Source organism: Bos grunniens, chromosome 5 (genome assembly GCF_055505025.1).
Source record: "Bos grunniens cultivar Pamir isolate PY7600 chromosome 5, Bosgru_T2T1.0, whole genome shotgun sequence".
Taxonomy (NCBI): domain Eukaryota; kingdom Metazoa; phylum Chordata; class Mammalia; order Artiodactyla; family Bovidae; genus Bos; species Bos grunniens.
Window position 1 is genome coordinate 28,813,054 of NC_141169.1, and position 22,442 is coordinate 28,835,495.

At 41.5% G+C, this 22,442-nt stretch overlaps 1 protein-coding gene across 7 annotated transcripts in view; it reads right to left on the bottom strand.

Moving 5' to 3' along the window:
* SCN8A (sodium voltage-gated channel alpha subunit 8) overlaps positions 1-22,442 on the bottom strand; it is a 94,970-nt gene that overhangs the window by 36,236 nt on the left and 36,292 nt on the right. For all 7 annotated transcript variants that reach the window (XR_015163640.1, XR_015163641.1, XR_015163642.1 and 4 more), the window contains exons 10-11: positions 13,621-13,753; positions 8,257-8,495 (exon numbers count right to left, since the gene is read on the bottom strand). Coding sequence is in view for 4 of the 7 variants with exons in the window: in XM_086399371.1 (XP_086255497.1) it covers positions 8,257-8,495; positions 13,621-13,753 (372 nt within the window). In the remaining 3 variants the exon portion in view is untranslated. The remainder of the gene's footprint in view (positions 1-8,256; positions 8,496-13,620; positions 13,754-22,442) is intronic.

A 22,442-nucleotide genomic window follows, 5' to 3' on the forward strand; every position in this document is an offset into this window, starting at 1 on the left:
ATGTCCCCTAACAACTCTACCTGATGCAGGAAAGTCTTATTTTCCTCTTGAATGAAGAGGAAACGTTCCCATCTGTGTTGCTGGAACTACCCAATTCATATTGTTCAAGAGGACAGTTAAAAAATTATTCTAAGCAATCAGGAATATCACACAAGTGATTCGTAAAGGGTCAGCAGTCACTTGAATGTGTATGCCACATTTGGGTACTGACCAAAAAAAAAACCACTCACTGTGTTCTAATTATATTAGAAAAATACAGCATTCTTCCTGATTTAACATTATGTGTCTCCTTGACTGTAGACATATACTACAGAGCTTCTTTTAAATGGTAAAAGCAACAGAAGAACATTGCTTAAAGTGTGCAAAATATTAGAGAAATAGTCTCACTGCCTTGCATACAATTATTATTTTAATGTACTCCTTTTTTTTCAAATGCATAAAAATATTTTGTCAGAGTTTAAAACCACAGACTATATAATATCTTGGCTTTTCACTTATCTTGATTTATCATGACTCATTTCACTTGACACACTTTTTTCACTATCATGACCCATTCATGTTGCAACACAGTCTTCCTAGCTCCCACTTTCATTGCTTGTATAATATTCTATTGGTTAAATACATCCTCAAAGAATTTTCTCATTGTTGGAGACTCTGTTGGTGCTTCCTTTGGCTTTTTTCAATATGATATTCAAGGATGTAATCATTGTTCTAGATTTGGAGCTTACTGGGTACGAGAATGATGTCTTCTCTCTGCTGCCTGACTCACTCCCACCTTTCTGCCTTTCAGAGCACCGTGTTTCCCCAGTGCCTTCTGTATCCTGAGGGCCTTAGTAGCATAACATGTAGGCAGAAAGCAAAATCCCATGACCACCAGTTTTGACAAGATCAATACTCTCATTCTAGGCTAACCACGTAATATCTATTACTGAATATCCTGTTTTTAGAGGAGAGGACTTTATATGCATCAGATTTAAAATTCATAATAAGTTAATAATTGTAACCACATGGCTACCAAGTTTACATATGAAGGGGCTTGAGAAAATCTTCAGAGATATGGTCTGAGGTCAGAATTTAAAATAGTGAAAAATACTTAGATTATACTTGTGGTTTGGAAATACACTGAATTAATGTACACCAAAAACAAAACAGAATGACTTGATGAAAATAAAACAAAATGGATAAGTGGTTTGGAAATTTTTGGTTTCCATATACATTTCTAAGCTTTCCCTATCCTGGGTCGGAAAGATCCGCTAGAGAAGGGACAGGCTAGCCACTCCAGTATTCTTGGGCTCCCCTTATGGCTCAGCTGGTAAAAAATCCACCTGCAATGCGGGAGACTTGGGTTTGATCCCTGGGTTGGGAAGATCTCCTGCAGAAGGGAAAGGCTACACACTCCAGTATTTTGGCCTAGAGAATTCCATGGACTGTACAGTCCATGGGGTGGCAAAGAGTCAGACATGACTGAGTGACTTTCACTTCCCAGGTGGCTCAGTGGTAAAGAACCTGCCCGTCAATGCAAGAGACGCAGGTTTGATCCCTGGGTTGCGAAAATCCCCTGGAGAAGAAAATGGCAACCCATTCTAGTACTCTTGCCTGGAGAATCCCATGGACAGAGGAGCCTGGTGGGCTACAGTCTACAGGGTTGCAAAGAGTTGAACACAGTTGAACGACTGAGCACACTCGCATGCACTTTTTTAAACTGGCTTGCATCGGCTCTGACAGCCACACCAAGCTGCCCTCCTGCACAGATGCCCTGCTTGGGCCCTGGCACCTGACACCAAACCCCTCTCCATGTGGATGGGGCTTTCGAACCGGATCTTTTGAGGGGAAGGAGTATGGAAGGAAGTGCAAAAGGTTCACCTGACACCTAAGTTTAATTTCTGAGATTCTGACCAAAAAAGGAAAAACAAGTTGTTTTTTCCTCCTTCACCAAATACACGTGAATGTTATGGTTTCTTAACTGCAGCTTAAACTTAAGTTTTCAGCTGAAAGGAATCCTTTTCATATTGTCATTTTTCTTTCTCTGTGTCCCTGTAGTCTCTTATGTATACCTCTTTTTAAAGGGAGAGAGGACTCCATGCCCCTTGAAAGGGTCTTAGGGACCCCAGGGATCCCTGGCTATATCGAGAGCAGCTACACTAGAACATAAATTCTGAGGTGAATATTGGATGACATTCACAAAAGTGACGTTTATATACAGTTGTTGATGGCATCAAAGGGATAACCTTGAATTTGCTTTTCTCCATTTTTCAAAACAGCTAACAGCTACAAATTTATATTTACCCAAACTCCAAACAAGGGCAGCCCACTGTGTAGGCTGAAGGCATGAAGCAACATGCCTCTGTCACAGGCATTTCTTTTTTTTCCTTTTTTAATGTTTATTTATTTATTTATTTGGCTGTGCCAGGTCTTAGTTGCAGCATCAGGGTATCTTTTTTTCTTTTTTTTAGTTGTGGCATGCAGTATCTAGTTCACTGCCTGACTAAAGGATTGTACCAGGACTCCCTGCATTGGGAGTGTGAAGTCTTTGCCACAGAACCACCAGGGAAGTCCCTATCACAGGTGTTTCTACCAGGCCTCTGGAGGCCCAGCCTCCCGTTAAAAGGCAGCACCACAGAACTGCATCTTCTCTCAGGAACCAGCATTCCCACAGGATAGATGTTCTGAGGTTCATCACCCTGTGCTGTTACTGAGCACTTTCTGTGCATTCACCAAGAACCAAGGGGACAGCAGATTCAGTTTCCACTTAGTGCGCGTTAAGTGGGTTAATGTTTCTATGTAGAGAAACCTCTGATGGGCTGACGCTAAGGGCAGCACAGACCAGACAGTCAGCGCCTGAGCAGGGTCAGGAATGGTGCCCCAGCATGGGGTGTCCAAGCCCAAGCAGGATGTAGACAGCTTCTGGGTGGGGAAGCCTGGGATGGGGTGAGGAGGAGTCCTTGCAGGGGAAGGCCCACTCTGAGGTGTCTGAGTTCAAGTGGCAGGAGAAATAAGGCTGTGTGGAGGCCACCTGGCCAGGGAGGATGGGGCCTGAGAAGCGTGAGGAGGGGTCCAAGCAGAGGACACGGGGACTCAGGGTCTGACCAGGGGGAGGGGACCCCCATGTTGCAAGAGGTAACAGTGGCTTTTTCTTTTTTTTAATGAAATAATATACTAAGGATAGTGGTAACCAGGTTTCTTTTTGTTGGAGAAGGAATTATAAACATAGAAAGAAGAAAAACAGAATGAGTCCTGTAATGCTAGGTTAAAGTAAGTGGTGAGCCCTGTACAGAGAGGGCCCAGCTGTGCATATTGCTCCAACAGATGCTGACTTGTAAATGTCAATTTTCAATAAAACAATCAAGAGTTGCTTGAAAAATGGCAGACTCCAGGCCTGAGACAGGAAAAAAAATATAAAAGTTAGCCTGGAATATTTCTGAAAAAACAAGGAGGCAATGAGGACATGTTGACAGGACATGTTGAAAGGACATGAACGCTACCTTGCAGGGACTCCCACTGCCAAATCAGGAATGGTTTGCACATCTACGCACAGGATAATAATGGGTTAAAACCCATTGAATAAAATGGAAAACCGGGAGTCCACACAGATATAATAAAGGAACAAATCAAAAGTTTAATGAAAAGCAGGAAATTTAGATAGTTTCAAAGTGTCTTTCTCATAAACAGTTATTAATTATAAACAGAATAAGAGTAACTGTACACGGCAGAACCTCAATCAAGTGACCAAGGGACCAAGGGCAGAAATGGGACACGTGGAAATCACGTGCCACGTGGTAGACGCAATGAGAAAACAACAGCCTCACCTGGGCGACAGTCTTGCCAAATGCATGGCCTGAGTCTAATCAGGAGGAGGCATCAGACAAAGCCAGATCGAGGGAATTCTACAAAATAACTGGACAGCCATCTTCACAGGTATCAAGATCATAGAAGTTAAAGAAAGACTGAGGAGCTCTCTCAGGATGAAGAAGGTTAAAGAGATATGATAGCTAAACTCAAGAGTAACTCTGGAATGTCATTTGTTTGGGTATAAAGACATTATTGGGCTTATAAGCAAAATTTGAATGGGCCTGAGAATTTGATGGTAATGTACATGGTGATTTCCTGATGTTGGCAGTTATATCCTGGTTCTGTAGGAGAATGTACTTGTCTATAAAAGTACACTACAGGGACTTCCCCAATAGGCCAGTGGCTGAGACTCTGTGCTCCCAGTGCAGGGGGCCCAGGTCTGACCTCTGGTCAGGGAACTAGACCCCTCAACTGAAGAAACAAAAAAAAAGATCCTGCATGCTGCAACACAGACTGACGATCTTAGGCGCTGCAACTAAGATCTGGCCCAGCCAAATACACAATAGATAAATAAATAAAAATAAATAAATAATTTAAAAAAACCACACATTACAGTATTCAGGGGTGACAGGCTTCATCAGCAACTTACTCTCAAGACAGTTTTTTACACTGCACTTGAAACTTTTCTGGAAGACTGAGACTGTTTAAAAAACTACCTATAAACTCACTATTGTGTTCAAATGGTTACCAAAACAACAACAAAATGGCAGGAAAAGAATGATTACATTTACCTACTAAACAATACAAAAGTCACGTAGCCTCCCTGGGTTCAATTCCCTCTATAAACATGGGGGCTGGATGGAACTATCTTTATGCTTCCTCCTACTACGAAAAGTTTTTCTTAGGGAGAGGCTGGAAGAGACAGGGATTGCTAATTTATAGAATGCTGTTCTTACCTTCCCTCAAAAACATCCAAGGACACACACAATAGTGTACATCTGTGTACAAACACAGCCCAATTCACCGTCCCAGCTGTGGGAAGAGCCTCTCTGTCCAACCACCAGAGAAGGCCCTAGTCTGCCTCACGAGCTAGCTCATCCATCTTTTCTCGTTGTTCTCTTACTCTCAGGTTCAGGCAAAGGCTGTATCCACGTCTCCACATCTTTGAAAACTCTCCTACTGAACTACATGTACACAATTTCTAGGTATGGAGAGTACTTTTCACTATTTCCAAAACTTCTGTATGGGTTCTCGTTTTACCCTCTCAAATACTGATGACATGGTATTACTCTCAGTTTATAGATGCAAAACATTTCTGGACAGCAATCAATGGCTTATTCACAGCTAATATGTCCACACTAGTAAAGTAAGGCTCAAAATTCTCCAAGCCAGGCTTCAGCAATACGTGAACCGTGAACTTCCAGATGTTCAAGCTGGTTTTAGAAAAGGCAGAGGAACCAGAGATCAAATTGCCAACATCTGCTGGATCATGGAAAAAGCAAGAGAGTTCCAGAAAAACATCTATTTCTGCTTTATTGACTATGCCAAAGCCTTTGACTGTGTGGATCACAATAAACTGGAAAATTCTGAAAGATATGGGAATACCAGACCACCTGACCTGCCTCTTGAGAAACCTGTATGCAGGTCAGGAAGCAACAGTTAGAACTGGACATGGAACAACAGACTGGTTCCAAATAGGAAAAGGACTATGTCAAGGCTGTATATTGTCACCCTGCTTATTTAACTTCTATGCAGAGTACATCATGAGAAACGCTGGGCTGGAAGAAGTACAAGCTGGAATCAAGACTTTCGGGAGAAATATCAATAACCTCAGATATGCAGATGACACCACCCTTATGGCAGAAAGTGAAGAAGAACTAAAGAGCCTCTTGATGAAAGTGAAAGAGGAGAGTGAAAAAGTTGGCTTAAAGCTTAACAGTCAGAAAACTAAGATCATGGCATCCAGACGGTCCCATCACTTCACGGCAGATAGATGGGGAAACAGTGGAAACAGTGGCTGACCTTATTTTTGGGGGCTCCAAAATCACTGCAGATGGTGACTGCAGCCATGAAATTAAAAGACGCTTACTCCTTGGAAGGAAAGTTATGAGCAACCTAGACAGCATATTAAAAAGCAGAGATATTACTTTGTCATCAAAGGTGTGTCTAGTCAAGGCTATGGTTTTTCCAGTAGTCATGTATGGATGTGAGAGATGGACTATAAAGAAAGCTGAGCACCAAAGAATTGATGCTTTTGAACTGTGGTGTTGGAGAAGACTCGAGATCCAACCAGTCCATCCTAAAGGAGATCAGTCCTGGGTGTTCACTGGAAGGACTGATGTTGAAGCTGAAACTCCAGTACTCTGGCCACCTGATGTTGGGAAAGATTGAAGGCAGGAGAAGAAGGGTACGACAGAGGATGAGATGGTTGGATGGCATCACTGACACAATGGACATGAGTTTGGGTAGACTCCAGGAGTTGGTGATGGACAGGGAGGCCTGGCGTGCTGCAGTTCATAGGGTCCCAAGGAGTTAGACATGACTGAGCGACTGAACTGACTGAATACGTCCAAACCAGAGCTCCTGATTTTAAACTCCACCCTGTTCCTTGTTCAGTCATCCCCATTTCCCCCTTGGTTACCCAATGCCCTCAGTCTAGATACCCTTCCTGATATCTCTCCCTCCCTCTGAGTCCAAAGTATCCTGGACCATTCATTGCTCTCCGCCTCCACTGCTCCTCGTACATCACTTCTCCCTTGAAGACTCTGCCCCTGGAGTGCTCTCCCATTTTAGAGCTTGGACTGGTTGGCTTGGCTCCCTGGACATCAGCTGTTGACCTTCTCCTTTCTCCCTTTCCTTCATTGATGATTCTGAGCAAAGTTGTTTGAATGCTCACAACTCTAATTTCGGTGTGACCCTAAATCTCTAGGTTTTCAAGAAGGAAAAAATGATGTTATTTCCTGGCCCAGTCTGAGGCAATTCTGTTGGTAGTAAGTGAAAAGGCCTCTCAAAATCCCTTGAAAATCAAGGACCAATTCTTCCAAAAGCAAGTAAAAGCAAAGACTTTAGGAAAAAAAAAAACTATAGAAAATACCCCACCACTATCAATAACAAAGTTGATCAAGTAATATCTCTCATTACATAACCATTGGGCAATAACATAAAGAGTGTATCTATATGATGCTGTTGATTGGCTCCAAAATGCTGCTTGATGGCCAAGCCCCAGAAGTCAGTCAATCACACAATGAGCTGACCCTCGGGCACCTTTCAGAGCAGGTTAACAGATGTCCTGGGTAGTCTATGGGGGTGTCCTGCTTCAAGACTACAGGTATTTCACTGAACTGCCCATCACAGTGGTGGGCTGGAAGTGCATCACTGACTCAGTCATGGACATCGGAAAGATTACAGTAGCATCTTGGATATGTACTAGGGAATACAATCAGCTGTGACAACTAACCAGATAAGGGATCCCTTTTGCCATGTATGTATTCTAGAATTAGAAGTCAAAATGATATCACTATTATAATGCACTGATAGAGTATTAAGACTTAAGGTAGAAACTCTGTGTGTGTATGAGAGAAAGAGAGAGAGGGAGAGAGAGAAACAATTACCATGCAGTGATCATGCACAAATTACATGGTAACAACTAGAATGGTATGCCTATGGTGCAATTTCTAAGGAATAGTGAGGCCAGATGACCTAGAGGATTCTTTCCAATTAATTTTTTACTATCAAAATTTAATCAACTCCTGATTTTTATACTAAAGAAGATAATCCCCAAATCACAACTACTTGACTTCTGAATACACTGTATAATCTATTTTTTTAAAAACTGCATACTTATCATCTAAATAATATAAATTAAATTTATTACTTGAGCCAACATTAAAATAAATTTGGCACAGATCAACTAATGGTTAGAAACTGGCTGATAGCTCAGAAGTTGGACTGGGTGGGAAGACCAGCGTAGAATTTAAAATTTCCTGTAGATAGTCCCCCTATGAATAATGAAGACATGACAGTGTGGGAAAATTTATCATTACATGTAACATACTAAAAGACCTCCCCTATTTGGTGGTTGTTACTGAAGGTGAAAGGGGTAGTGATTTGCTGGAGTCATACAGAATTAAAGTGAGAAGCAGAGAGAGAAAGACATCCGCAAGTCCTTGGCTGAGGTTGCTGAAACCAACCCACTGCACCATGCCTCCCATTCTGTCACCGGGGTTGGATGCCTGCCAAGAGCTCCTAAATGACGTCTTCAAAGTTCTGCAGAAAGAGAAAACAGCCAAGGGATCACAACAGCTAGCAGAAGCGGCTGGGGCTGCGGCATATGTGGGAGCATTTGTCTTCCAATTAACTATTACTTTCTTTTTGACTAAACTCCAGTTCTCAGTATCAGAAAAAAAATATTACCCACAGGCAAAACCTGTTCAGATGGTGAAATCCGGAGGCTGTGCTCCATCTTACCAGATTTCCTACAGCCAAGACGTGTTCAAACTGTGGCGTCATAGGATGGTGCTCCATTGCCATAAACAGGGTGTTCAGGACGATGCAGATGGTGATGGCCAGGTCCACGAAAGGGTCCATAACAATTAAGTTCACAATCTCCTTCAGCTTTATCCAGTAGGGGTGACACTCCCAGATGAGGAAAGTGTTGGCAAATTTATACCAGCATGGCGGGCACTTCCTCTGAGACTCTTCCAGCTCTGTAGTGAGTCAAGAACAAAGGGAGCCCCTCAGTCTTGGGAAGGAAACGAAAGGGTTAGGCTTGGCTGGTCTCACTGTTATCGACACGAGAAGGAAGGTGGCTGGGGAGTGCTAACTCTCCTGAGAGCTTCCCTCAGTTTTCCTTCTCTTGAAGGCAAAAAGAAGGCTGATCAGCCCCAGGTCACATCCCTGTACAATGATCTAGTTATAAACAAAACTCAACACACCCGTTTGGGGAGCGTGGCAGCCCTGGTTCAGCTGGCTTTAACATGCACAACTGTACGATCTCAGGCAAGGTAGTGCTGACTTCTCTAAGCCCCTGTTGCGTCATCTGAAAGGGCACTGACTTCTAAGCTACAGGACTAAAGGAGTCCTTAATTCTCCTCCATCACTTACGCACTAAGCGGTGGACAACAGACAGCACACGGCCTGGCATAAGGTAACTCCTCAATAAACGGTGGATACACATTGTATCATTAAACTATTATCAGAGAAGCAGAACACTCTGAAGCCAGACATATGTGGGTGCAATCAGCTCAGACAATTGCTAACTGTGGGCCTTGAGTAAATTACTTCGATTTTCTGTGGGAATTAAATGAGCTAAAATACATATAAAGTGCCTCAGAACACCCCAGTGTGTAGCAAGTGGTGCTATGGAAGTATTTGCTACTGTTACACACTTTCTTTACAGCAGAACCTGCATTAATCAAGCCACCATGTGGGCTCTCTTCTGCTCTTGAGGCTGCGGGAGTTCGCAGTGCTGTCAGGAGCAGAAACCATGTCCGTTCCTCTCTGCTCCTTCCCTCCTCTTTGTCATCTCTCCTCCCTCTCTCCTTCTCTTGCTCTTTTACCCATTTCCACTCTCGCCCTTCCCTTCTCTATCTTCTTCCTCTTCCCTTCCCTTGACCTCTTTCTTTTTTCCTTTTTCTTATTCTCTGGTCTTCTCTTCTCTGTCTCTTTAGTCTGTTACTCTTTTAAAAGCAGAACCCGTTGTTTCCAAACAAGTTCTTATTTGACCTCCAATACATAAAACAGACAAACCAGGAGCTGCTCTAGCTGAGGCAGGAAGAGGAGCTTGGAGTCCAGTGTAATCCAAATCTTCCCCCCTGAGGTGCTGCCTCAGGTTCCTACGACTCTGATAAAACCAGACTGAGAATCACTGGATGCAATGAGCTTGAAGGCAGTTTTACAATGTGAAGATGGGAAAGGATGATCAAACACAGAGAGCCATTCTGCTACAACAATCTAGGTTTGCTGCTGCTGCTGCTGCTGCTAAGTCACTTCAGTCGTGTCCGACTCTGTGCGACCCCATAGACAGCAGCCCACCAGGCTCCCCTGTCCCTGGGATTCTCCAGGCAAGAACACTGGAGTGGGTTGCCATTTCCTTCTCCAATGCATGAAAGTGAAAAGTGAAAGTGAAGTCAGTCAGTCGTGTCTGACTCCTAGCGACCCCATGGACTACAGCCTACCAGGCTCCTCCATCCATGGGATTTTCCAGGCAAGAGTACTGGAGTGGGGTGCCATTGCCTTCTCCAAATCTAGGTGTGAGATCCTTTCAAATTAAACACAAAATATAATAGATAGCATTACTAAAGTTCAAGAACCTTGATCTGGAAGGATGTTCTTTAAGAGGTATAACTCTGAAAACTCGGCAGCATGATAGTCCTTAGAGGCCAGGTCTTGGTTTTGTGGGGTTGGATACAACTGTGTCTCCTACTGCCCTAGACCTACTCAAATCGACTAATGAAATCAAATCATTTGGGGAACAGAAAAAAATTTCCCAACATTTCACCAAGAACAAGATGGCTGCTTTGTATCAGTCTACTTCCCCCATTTCCAACCAGCTGGAAGGTGCCCATGGTGATGGCTTTATTTTAGATGGGGTGCTTTGGTTGGGCTTCTGATTGGCTCCCTGGTTGCTAAGAAAATAGGTTGCCTTGGTTTTTCAGATTTAAGGGCCACAGTAAGCGCCACGTGGGAGTCTGCGTGGGAAAGGAAGTCTGTGAAGAAAATTTGCTTTGGCTTCTTCCTCACAGAACTCCCTCCCTTCCCAAGGTAAATTTAGTTTTATCCCAAAAAAGAAAATTGAAAAGGTTCTCTTATTTCCATAAATTCTTATAGTACATATTTGGAAATTTGGTTCCGTTCCTTTTTTAATCTCCTCCTTTCTCCAAGTGTCTGCTGTTTACCGCAGGTGGAGGTTGAAGCGGTGACTGTTCACGTTTCTAACAGTTGATACAGTTGTAATGTTTTACAATGAACTAGGCTCCAAGTCCTCCCCAGACAGCAAAGGGCGGGGTGGGTTTCCCTACCCTATAGGGCACCAGAAAGGGATACTAGGCATCTCCTCCTCCCATTTACAGAGACCAGAAGATCGCTGGGATAATCTTTTCTGTTTCACAGAGACTAAGTAAAGCTGTGGAGCTCTAGGAGCTAGAAAAGATCGACTAGGGGAATAAGGAGGTTTAGGAAGTGCCTTGCAACTCTGCAAACTGTTACGGGCCCACATGCCTGGAGCAGTGGAAGACTGTGGTCTGGAGAAATGTGTTAACCTACGGAGAGAGACGTCCAAAAGTTTGCGGAGCTTCTTTTAGTTTGTTCCTGAACATTTTCAGAGAGGTGACTGTAATCTTCCCAACCTCGAGGGCACTGGGGACTGTTTGCAGAGAGAGGCCTCAAGATTCCTCCAAGATGGCAGCCTCAGCAGACCAGGAGGTTTCTGGAGGCAAGGGCCTTTCCCAGCTCACTTCAACAATGGGCCAGACACTGGGAATACATCTGGTGAACAAGAGTCGCCACCCTCACAGAGCTGACAGCCACGGTTGGAAAGGAAGATACCTGGTAAGCAATTGCACTGACACTTTTGAAGCTGCTTAACCTCAGAATCAATAATGCTAAGCACCATCACTTCCTCATTTTTACTTCAACTCCCTCCCGCAGCTACTGTTTGAGAAGTAAGACTGCATCACTCTCTGCCAATATCCCATGCCTTGTCTGAAATATCCCCCAAAGTTATGGCTCTGCTGACAGTGAATTCCACTGAGTTTACTGGATCCTGGTGAGCATGTTTGCAATAGGATGGGGGGGGGGGGGTCAGAGCAGGCAGGATTATCCCATTATTTACAGTATTCTGGAATTCTCCACTGTGGTTTCTAAACCATTATTTAAGAAGTCTGCTTTTTTGGACTAAAATGATGTCAGTTTCCTAACTGAAGGTCTGAAAAGAAGAAACGATTATTCATTCAATGCTGGCTTTCCTTGTTGCAGCAATCATTAAATACAGAGGGAGCAGTGGTTAAATAGGAATAGATCTTTCTTAATGTCCATTAATTCTTTCTCATATCATTCAGCTCCAGCCAACCACTGTTCTTTGCTTACAGCAGCTCTGTCTCATCAGCTTTAGCAAAGAAAATCAAATATTAGGAGAGGGAATCGGAGGGAAAGGCGGCACAGGTGCTAAGGCCCCCAAAAGGACTCCTGCAGCCCCAGTGCTCCTCCCCAGCTTCAAGCACAACAAAATTCAGCTCAGTACACATCTTTTGAGCATCCGCTTTTGCCACGCCCTGTGCCAGGCCCCTGAGGTAATCAATAAATCACTGTTGTACTGCATGGATAGTTCTCCTGCTCTGATGTTTTCACCAGGAATAAAATACGCCTGGTGGAGGCTGTTAGCTTTTCTTTCTCAACTGCCATAGACAGTCAGAGAAACCTTGTCTTGCTCTCCAAATGAAGAACAAAATTAGCCAAGGTTCTTAAGCTATTTAATAATATATCTTATCTTGGAATTCTTATGATTTGCAATTATTTACCTGTTATCTCAAAGTATAAAGTTTAAAGATGTTCTATCAGACGATGACCTCAATGAGAATTAAAGAAATCAGGAGCTGAAAGCAGTTAGTTCAGTGTTCCTTTTACTTGATACACTCTCAAGACCAGCCTAGGTTTAGTCTAACTCCTTGCCTATGTGTGCAGATGTGACCAGTCCAGGGGAGCTTGAGGTTCGTTTCTAGGGATTCTCCTTGCACCACAGATGCCTGCCCAACACACCCACACCCACACACATACCCTCCCCCAAACACGCACAGACCAGAAGTGGTATTTCGCTTAAATGACTCAAAAAAAAATAAAAAAATTGTTCCAGGAACACAAGAATAAAATGAGTCTCCTTATCTCAGGGACTCTAAATATTATGGGGTAGCCTGGGAGCGTGGACTCTAAAGAACTGCAGTCAGGAACAGTGTGGGTCTATCAAGTGACAAATCAGCTAAAATAACATGAATCAAACGAAGAAGCAGCATTTGGAGTCAACCAGAATCCTGTGAGAAAAAAAATCTAGTCACTGAATCTACCATCAAAGAAATCCAGAAGAGCCTGGCATACAGACCATGACTGGACCGAAAGTGGACCTGTGCTGGGGGACTTCGGGGTAATGGGAAATGCTTAGTTGCCTCTCAGCAAGTCAGGCTGCGGTGTGGAGGAGCCCCTGACATGAAGTCCAGGCTCTGACAGCCACGCTGCTGCAGACACGCTATGGTTCAACAGTGGCCGCTCTTCCCTGGGGCACCAAGTGTCAACGTAAGGGGGGTTTTGGCTTACCTGTTCACATGCCCAGTGTATTTATGGATATGTGGGGGTGTTTAAAGAGAGGCAGAATTAGGTATAATCAAAATGCACAGTGCATTTGTCCTTAAGGGAAAACCAAAAGCTTTGTAAGTAGCTAAAAAGGAAACAGGGAAGGCACGTCTGGTGGTCGGGGGCACGAGGGGCTTCCGTCATTTCATGTCATGACAGTTCTTCAGTGTACGCTCCTCTCTGTTTCACATCAGCTCATCTGTTCCTCACCTGTGACAATTACAGAGCCTTCCCAACATCCTCTGGCTCACTCTTACGTTGTTCCTTTGTACTTCTTACCTATCTGTGCACAGTGCTGGCAGCAGCTTTGAAGTCCTTACTGGATTCTCTGCATGCAGATTTGGGATGCTGGTTTCTATAACCAACAGACTCTATTCCTAAAGCTCAGAGACAGTTTTTCCAACCAAAACTCAGACCAAGGGACTATATTCATATTACACACACTACATATTTATATCCCAGCAGCTTGGACCAACATCACAGGGCACATACCTTCCACCAGTGTATTTGTAACAACACTCAATATACTGTTGATCCTGTCCTTTCGTCCATAGGAAGCCAGTTGGTCCATAGAAACTAAGAGAGATCCAGGGCCTTTCTTCTTAATTTCCACCTCAGTTGTAGCCTTAAAAAAAAAGAAAACAAACAGGAAGTTGGGTGAGTGAAGTCTTGTAAATGTTAAGGATATACCTTACTGGACATAGTCCAGAGGAACAAGAACATACGCTCTTCATTAGAGCTTTTTATTCTAATCCTACAGTCCTATTTACTTCAAGAGGTAGAATGACACAAATTGGCCAGGGGTCATCCTTCGTTCCAGAGAGGACAAGACCAAGTTGTTTAGGTGCGTATAAAATCTACGATGAACGCAAGAGCCTGGCTGGGACCCACATACTTCACCTGCTCAATCTAAGCACGGAGTAGAAAGACCAGATTCCCTGGGGCAATGCCATCAGAAGTAGACCCTGAGGTTTTCCTGTCCTCGTCTCTTCTCTACAGCATTTGGATAGAATTGGACCATATGATGAAAAAAGTCAAATTCACCTGTACTTGAAATTTCATGAAGGGCCAAGTCCCTGAGCACACTGAATATTACAGATACTGTCTCCTCCGTGTATAGGAACACCGTCACTCTACCAGACTGTCACTTTCAAATGTCAAACCTGGGCCTCATTGAACATTAGCAAGTGGAAGGTCTACCCCAGATATCCTCCAAGCCACTAGAAACAAGTATGGTAGGTTTTGCTATCTTAATGAAAGACATTGCCTCATATAGGTGTACCTTGCCTTTTTACATTTTTATTTTATGAGCTAATCTGCAATGTTCAAATTCCCAACCAATAAAAAGGGCAGAAAATACCATCAGATTGTTAAAGTATTTTCCACACACTCCACCCTCGGCAATGCTGGTACGGCAGATTACAGGAAAGGGTTTCTTAATGTCTCTCGATTGTGTTCTTTGTGCCAACCTGAATATTCTACACCATATTAGACTTAATAGGGTGGCTTACTGCTACTGCTAAGTCACTTTAGTCGTGTCCGACTCTGTGTGACCCCATAGACGGCAGCCACCAGACTCCCCCGTCCTTGGGATTCTCCAGGCAAGAACACTGGAGTGGGTTGCCATTTCCTTCTCCAATAGGGTGGCTTAAAACCCAGCTTTCTAGTAACCATGTTGTCCACTGTAACACGTCATCCATAATAAACTTGGGGGCTCCTTCCATGTGAAGGGAAGAGGGCAGAGACAGTCACCGTCCCTCACAGGGAAGACATATGTTTGTACGAAGCTAGAGAATTATTTGTCTAATTAGTGCCAGAGTGTTCTGAAAAGAAAACAAGTGTCTTTGGAGAGCTACATCAGAAAGTCTTTTTATTCTTATATATATTTAGATTTTAAGAACCATACTGAAGAAAGCTCCTGGCAGACTGTATCTTTATCCCATTGTAGTATTTTATCAGACAGTTTCAGATTCAGAGATTTGGTTCACCTTAGGGTTTTATTTGTTCTATTTTGTTTGTTTGGCTGAGCCACAGAAGAAATGGAAAAGAAAAAGAACCGGTTTCCTTGGGAATTCCTATATGCAATACTATACAAACATCTGCATTTTTAAGAATGACTTGTTAACTATTACCTCAGTTCATGATAATGTATATTTCTTTGAGAAATCACTTTTTGCTACAATTCCCAGCCTGATATTCATGACACTTTAAATGAGATTAAACTACTACAGTTTAAGAGTGATAATCATTTAAAAATGAACACAGAAAGTCCCAATACAGTGGACATTCTTATTTCTAACACCTATTGACTCTAGATTTTTACTGAACTGTCCTTGTGCAAATCTACAGTAGCCAGATTTCATAATGCTGACCTCCAAGGCACTGTAAAACCTAGTGGACTGGCTGGTTCATCAAAGATGATGAAACTGCATTTAATATGGCTTTGGTACTAATGCAGCTTACTGTTTTCTGGGCACACTGGATATAAGAATACATAAATTCTTCAGACTTTAATAACATCAACTCTAAAAAACAAACTTAGTGAAAATGCTATCTAAAAAGACCTGGTCAAATTATCAGGTTATCATTTATTGATACCTATTCAAAAGAAAACAATTTTTAGCTTGGGTTAAAAATATCCACAAAAATTAAAGAAAAATTAACCTCCAAACTTAATATTAAGATGGGACAGGTATTATTTATATCTTTCTATGTAAAACAAAAGTAAACTACAGCAGGACTATGTGAAGACAACTTTGAAATATTAAAATTTGTCCCATAATCCATAATGTGTTGTAGAACTATAATACACACTGTACATCACTTAAGTTCAAAAAAGAAACAAATGAAAGAAGATGCCAAGAAATGAATATCTCAAAGCCCATATTTAGGGAACTTTAGAGGGTCAAAAGAGAAATTCATTAATTATTTTTTTACAAAGGCAAGAGTATTTAGCTTCAGATCAGATCAGATCAGTCGCTCAGTCGTGTCCGACTCTTTGCGACCCCATGAATCACAGCACGCCAGGCCTCCCTGTCCATCACCAACTCCCGGAGTTCACTCAGACTCATGTCCATTGAGTCAGTATTTAGCATAGATCCAAACAAATGGCTCCACCAAAAATCTTGGTAACAATAAGATATCCAGAAAATTCCAACATATTTGCAAATTAAACAATAGTCTTCTAAAGATCCATGAATCAAAAAGATGATCACAGGGAAACTAAAAAAATATTTTAACTGATGATAATGAAAACATAATACATCAAGATTTATGGGATAAAACTAATGAAACTGTTAAGAGAAAAGTTTTCAGCTTTAAATGTTTATATTAAAAAATAAAAAAGATATAAAATCAATGCTCTAAGCTTCCACCTAAAGAAACTAGTAAAAGAAGATCAAATTAAACCCTAGGTAAGTAGGGTTTCATCTTATTTACCTTTCATCTAGGTTAGTAGATGAAAGGAAATAGCAGTAAGAATGGAAATCTATGAATTAGTAAATGGACAAACAACATACAGTTAAAAAAAAAAGGTCAAATATTGGTTCTTTAAAAAGATTAGGGGTGGGGGAAGGAAAAAAAAAAAAGATTAATAAAACTGATAATTCCCCTGGCAAGACTGATCAAGAAAAAAGTAGAGAAAATGCAAATTATAATTTTTAGGAATGAAAAAAGCAGATATTACTATAAATCCTATAGTAATTATTAAAATAAAAAGGATACATTATGAACAATTTTATGCTGTTTCATCTTAAATGAAATGGACAAACATATCCAAACACAACTTATAAAAACTGACATAAGAAGAAATAAAAAATCTAAATAGCCCGTATTAATTTACAAACTAATAATAAAAAATCTTATCACTAAGAGAACTCTAGACCCAGACAGGCCTCCACAAGTGAATTCCACCAAATGTTACGGATGGAAGAAATAATACCAATTTTACACAAATTCTTTCAGAGAACAAAGGTTAAGAGAATGCTTGTCACCTTGTTTTATATGGCTAACATAACCCTGATATTAAATCTGACAAGAATATTACAAGAAAATTAGAGACCAAAATCTGCCATAAACAGAAATGTGAAATTCTTAACAAATATGAATAAATAGAATCCAACAATATACACAAAGGATACTATATAATGACCATCAGGGCTTATTCAGGAAAGCAAAGTTAATTTAATACTAGGGAAAAAGTCAGTGTTATTCATCATATTAACAGAATAAAGGAGAAAAACCACATAATCATCTTACTGATGCAGAAAAAAGAACACTTAACAAAATTCAACACTTCTGCATAAAAATAAAATTTCTTAGCAAGCCATGAATAACAATGTAGCAGTTCCAATCTGACAAAGAACATTTATGAAATCTATAGCCAACATTACACTTCTCAGTGAAACATAAAATCCTTTTCCTCTAATACTGGAGACAAGGTAGGATGTATGCTTTTATCAATTCTATCCAATTTTGTATCTAAAGTCTTAGCTAGTGTAATAAAGCAAGAAAAATAAATTAAAAACATAAAGACTGCAGTTGCTGCTATTCACAGAAAATATTGTACATGTAGGAAAAACTATGGAATTTAACAAACAAACCCCAAAATCAAAACCCTAAAACAAAAAACCCTCCAAAGCTAACAGAACCAATGCACTAATTTATCAAGGTCATGAGCTATAAGGTCAATACGCAAAAATCAACTGTATTTCTATATTCTGGAAACAAATAATTGAAAATAAAAATTTTAATTATACCTTTTACAATAGTAATTTGAAATTAATTAATTTGAGTTGAATCAAAGACCTAAATGTAAAACTCAGAACCATAAATCTTATACAAGAAAAACATCTTCATGTTCTTGGGGATCAGCAAAGATTTCTTGGATAGGATGCAAAAAAAACATCGTGGAAGAAAACTAACTGATACACTGTACTTCATTAAAATTAAAAATTGACCTACCTAATAAAGGACTTGCATCCCCAACATACAAAAAACTAAAAAAATCCACAAAAGATAAACAGTGCAACTGGAAATGGGCAAAAGATGTGAATAAACAATTAATAAGAAAAGAGTAATGTGAAGCCAATAAGCATATGAAGAGATAACTGCATCATTTTCATCAAAGAAATGTAAATTAAAATCATAATAAATAAATAAACACATTTTTAAAAAGGGACTTCCCCGGTGGTCCAGTGATTAAGAATCTGCCTACTAATGCAGGGAACACAGGTTCGATCCCTGATCCGGGAAGATCCCACGTGCTGCAGAACAGCTAAGCCTATGAGCTGCAACCACTGAGCCCGTGTGACACAATTACCGAGTGGGCGCCCAGAGCCCACGCACTGCAACGAGAAGCCACCACTCGTCACAACTAGAGAAAGCCTGCGCGCAGCAACAAAGACCCGGCACAGCCAAAAAGAAATAAATAATTTTAAAAATCTTAACAACATTTTATATCCACTAAAATTCTAAAATCAACATTAATTATGGGCTAGGAATACGGAGCAACTGGAACTCTAACACATTGTTGGTGGGAGTACAAAAAATGGTGTAACTATCTTGGAACACTTGTTTGGTAGTTTCTTATATAAATAAAGTTAAACATATATTTACGATATGACCCAGGAATTTCATTCTGAGGTATTTATTCAATATAGACAAAGACACTTATTTACAAAGACAGCTGTACAAAAATGCTCTCAGCAAGCCATACTACCACAGCTGGAAATAATGTGAATGTCCAACAACAGGAACACGGATAAACAAATTGGGGTATATTTATACAATAAAACACCACTCATCAGTAACAAAGAAGGAACTACTGATACACAAAACAACATGTACATCCAAACATTCTGTTGAGTGAAACAAGCCAAATAAAAGCTACACCCAATCCCAAAGAAAGGCAATGCCAAAGAATGCTCAAACTAGTGCACAATTGCACTCATCTCACACGCTAGTAAAGTAATGCTCAAAATTCTCCAAGCCAGGCTTCAGCAATATGTGAACTGTGAACTTCCTGATGTTCAAGCTGGTTTTAGAAAAGGCAGAGGAACCAGAGATCAAATTGCCAACATCCACTGGATCATGGAAAAAGCAAGAGAGTTCCAGAAAAACATCTATTTCTGCTTTATTGACTATGCCAAAGCCTTTGACTGTGTGGATCACAATAAACTGTGGAAAATTCTGAAAGAGACGGGAATACCAGACCACCTGATCTGCCTCTTGAGAAATCTGTATGCAGGTCAGGAAGCAACAGTTAGAACTGGACATGGAACAACAGACTGGTTCCAAATAGGAAAAGGGAGTTCGTCAAGGCTGTATATTGTCACCTGTTTATTTAACTTATATGCAGAGTACATCATGAGAAACGCTGGACTGGGAGAAACACAAGTTGGAATCAAGATTGCCGGGAGAAATATCAATAACCTCAGATATGCAGATGACACCACCCTTATGGCAGAAAGTGAAGAGGAACTAAAAAGCCTCTTGATGAAAGTGAGAGGAGAGTGAAAAAGTTGGCTTAAAGCTCAACATTCAGAAAACGAAGATCATGGCATCCGGTCCCACCACTTCATGGGAAATAGATGGGGAAACGGTGGAAAGAGTGTCAGACTTTATTTTTCTGGGCTCCAAAATCACTGCAGATGGTGACTGCAGCCATGAAATTAAAAGATGCTTACTCCTTGGAAGGAAAGTTATGACCAACCTAGACAGCATATTCAAAAGCAGAGACATTACTTTGCCAACAAAGGTTCGTCTAGTCAAGGCTATGGTTTTTCCTGTGGTCATGTATAGATGTGAGAGTTGGACTGTGAAGAAAGCTGAGTGCCGAAGAATTGATGCTTTTGAACTGTGGTGTTGGAGAAGACTCTTGAGAGTCCCCTGGACTGCAAGGAGATCCAACCAGTCCATTCTAAAGGAGATCAGCCCTGGGTGTTCTTCGGAAGGAATGATGCTAAAGCTGAAACTCCAGTACTTTGGCCACCTCATGCTAAGAGTTGACTCATTGGAAAAGACCCTGATGCTGGGAGGGATTGGGGGCAGGAGGAGAAGGGAACGACAGAGGATGAGATGGCTGGATGGCATCACTGACTCGATGGACGTGAGTCTGAGTGAACTCCGGGAGTAGGTGATGGACAGGGAGGCCTGGTGTGCTGCAATTCATGGGGTCGCAAAGAGTCAGACACGACTGAGCGACTGATCTGATCTGATCTGATTTTATTTGCATATGGGCCTGCAAAAATGCAAGAAAACTAACCTACGATGATACAAATCAGAAATGGTGGTTTGGGGGAAGAGAGCTTGCCTAGAATGAGGTATGAGGGTACTTTTTGGGAAGTCTTATAGTAAAGAGGAGTTTCTGGAACAATTCTCAACTGATCAGACAGTGCCTCCTCCACCTCCCTTTTACCTACATCTTTGGTAATTCTTGGGTGCCAATTACCAAGTGTGCTACAGAAATACTGATCATGCAGTGGAGTTCCTTTGAGAAGGAAGATGGAATGCAGACTGCATAAATTTGTATAAGATGTTATCTGTATTGTGGAAATAAACAAAGATCAACTAAATAAGAAAATCAAAGGTTATTTATTCTGAGTTTGATGTAGTGAGGGAGTTAGGTCACATCATGCATGTTATGGCAGAAATTCAAAGGCAGGCAGAGGAGTAGCAAAGTCTTGAATAGGAGTAGGAAAAAACCAAAAGGCTTTAGGTGTGCCTGATTCAAGGCTGCTGGTGGGAGGCTGCAGGCAAGCTAAGCAGCAGCAGGGCAGCCTACGTGATTGGCTAGGGGTGCCTATTTGGCTTTCTCTGGGCAGTCCTAAATTGGAAACAGGGACAAAAATTATGGAAGTTGTCAGTTATTAATCTAGTAATCAAGCCCTGGCTGCTTTGGGCTGATTGTTACAGAAGTTACTGTTTAGCTCCCTGGACCGTCACTAGAGATAGCAATCTGGCTTTCTGAAAGTTTGGTTTATAGCAGGCTGGTTTCTTGATTATTTATTGTATGTGTTGTGTTATTATTGTGTGTGTCGTGTATGCCTCTTTGAGACTTCGTGGACTGCAGCCCTCCAATTCCTTTGTCCATGGAACTCTCCAGGCAAGAATACTTGAGTGGGTTGCCATTTCCTCCTCCAGGGGATCTTCCCCACCCAGGGATCCTACCGGTGTCTCCTGTATCCCCTGCATTGGCAGGCAGATTCTTTACCACTGTGCCACCTGGGAAGCCCTTGTTTATTGCAGACAAATAGATTAATTATTGTAGGTAAATAGACCTTGGGCAGGCTGCAGGTGAAAATTCTATTTTTATATATAGTCTGTTCATTGTCCATTTGTGTATGCATTTCTTAGTACTCAGCAGATCACACTGATTAATGGAGACAGAGCAAACATATTCATCACTGTTAACAGCCCAAAATGATATAATGTAAAAAAGCCTATGAGGAACACTACTTAAGAGTGCTAAGCACCAGTTGGGAGCGAAGATGGTATCCACAGAAAAATGCATCTCTACTACTAAGACAATTTAATCCACTGAGATCAGGGTACATAGGAATACCAAGATGGGCGGGTCCCTGTGGCAGTCCCTGCTCCCCAGGTGAGGGTGTGAAAGCTGGGACTGAAAGTCCAGATACTGGGCCAGTGTTTCTGTTTGTTTTTTTCCAATTAGAAAAAATTAAGATAAAATGTATATAACATAAAACTCACCATTTGAAGCATTATAAAGTAAATGACTCAGTAGCTTTTAGTATATTTACAATGCAGATGGGCTTCCCAGGTGGTGCTAGGGTAAAGAATCCGCCTGCCAATGCAGGAGACATAAGAGATATGGATTTAATCCCTGAGTTGGGAAGATTCCCTGGAGGAGGGCATGGCAACTCACTCCAGTATTATTGCCTGGAGAACCTCATGGACAGGGGAGCCTGGTGGGCTACAGTTCACAGGGTCTCAAAGAGTCGAACACTACTGAGGAGACTCAGCACACATGGGTGGACTCACAAGGCTGTCACCACTATTTAATGCCAGGACATTTTCATCATACCAAACACCACCACCTGTCTGCAGTCAATCCCAACCCCTGCCTCTACCCAGCCTCTAGGAACCAACAATCTGCTTTATTGTATGGATCTGCCTTTTCCAGACATTTCACATAAATGCAATAATATGGTATGTGCCTAGCTCCTCTCACCTAGCATAATTTTTCAAGGTTTATTCATACTGTAGAATGTATCAATTCATGTTGGCTGAATGAGATGCCATTATAGGGATTCCATTGTATCACATTTTGTTTCTCCATTCATCAGCTAGTA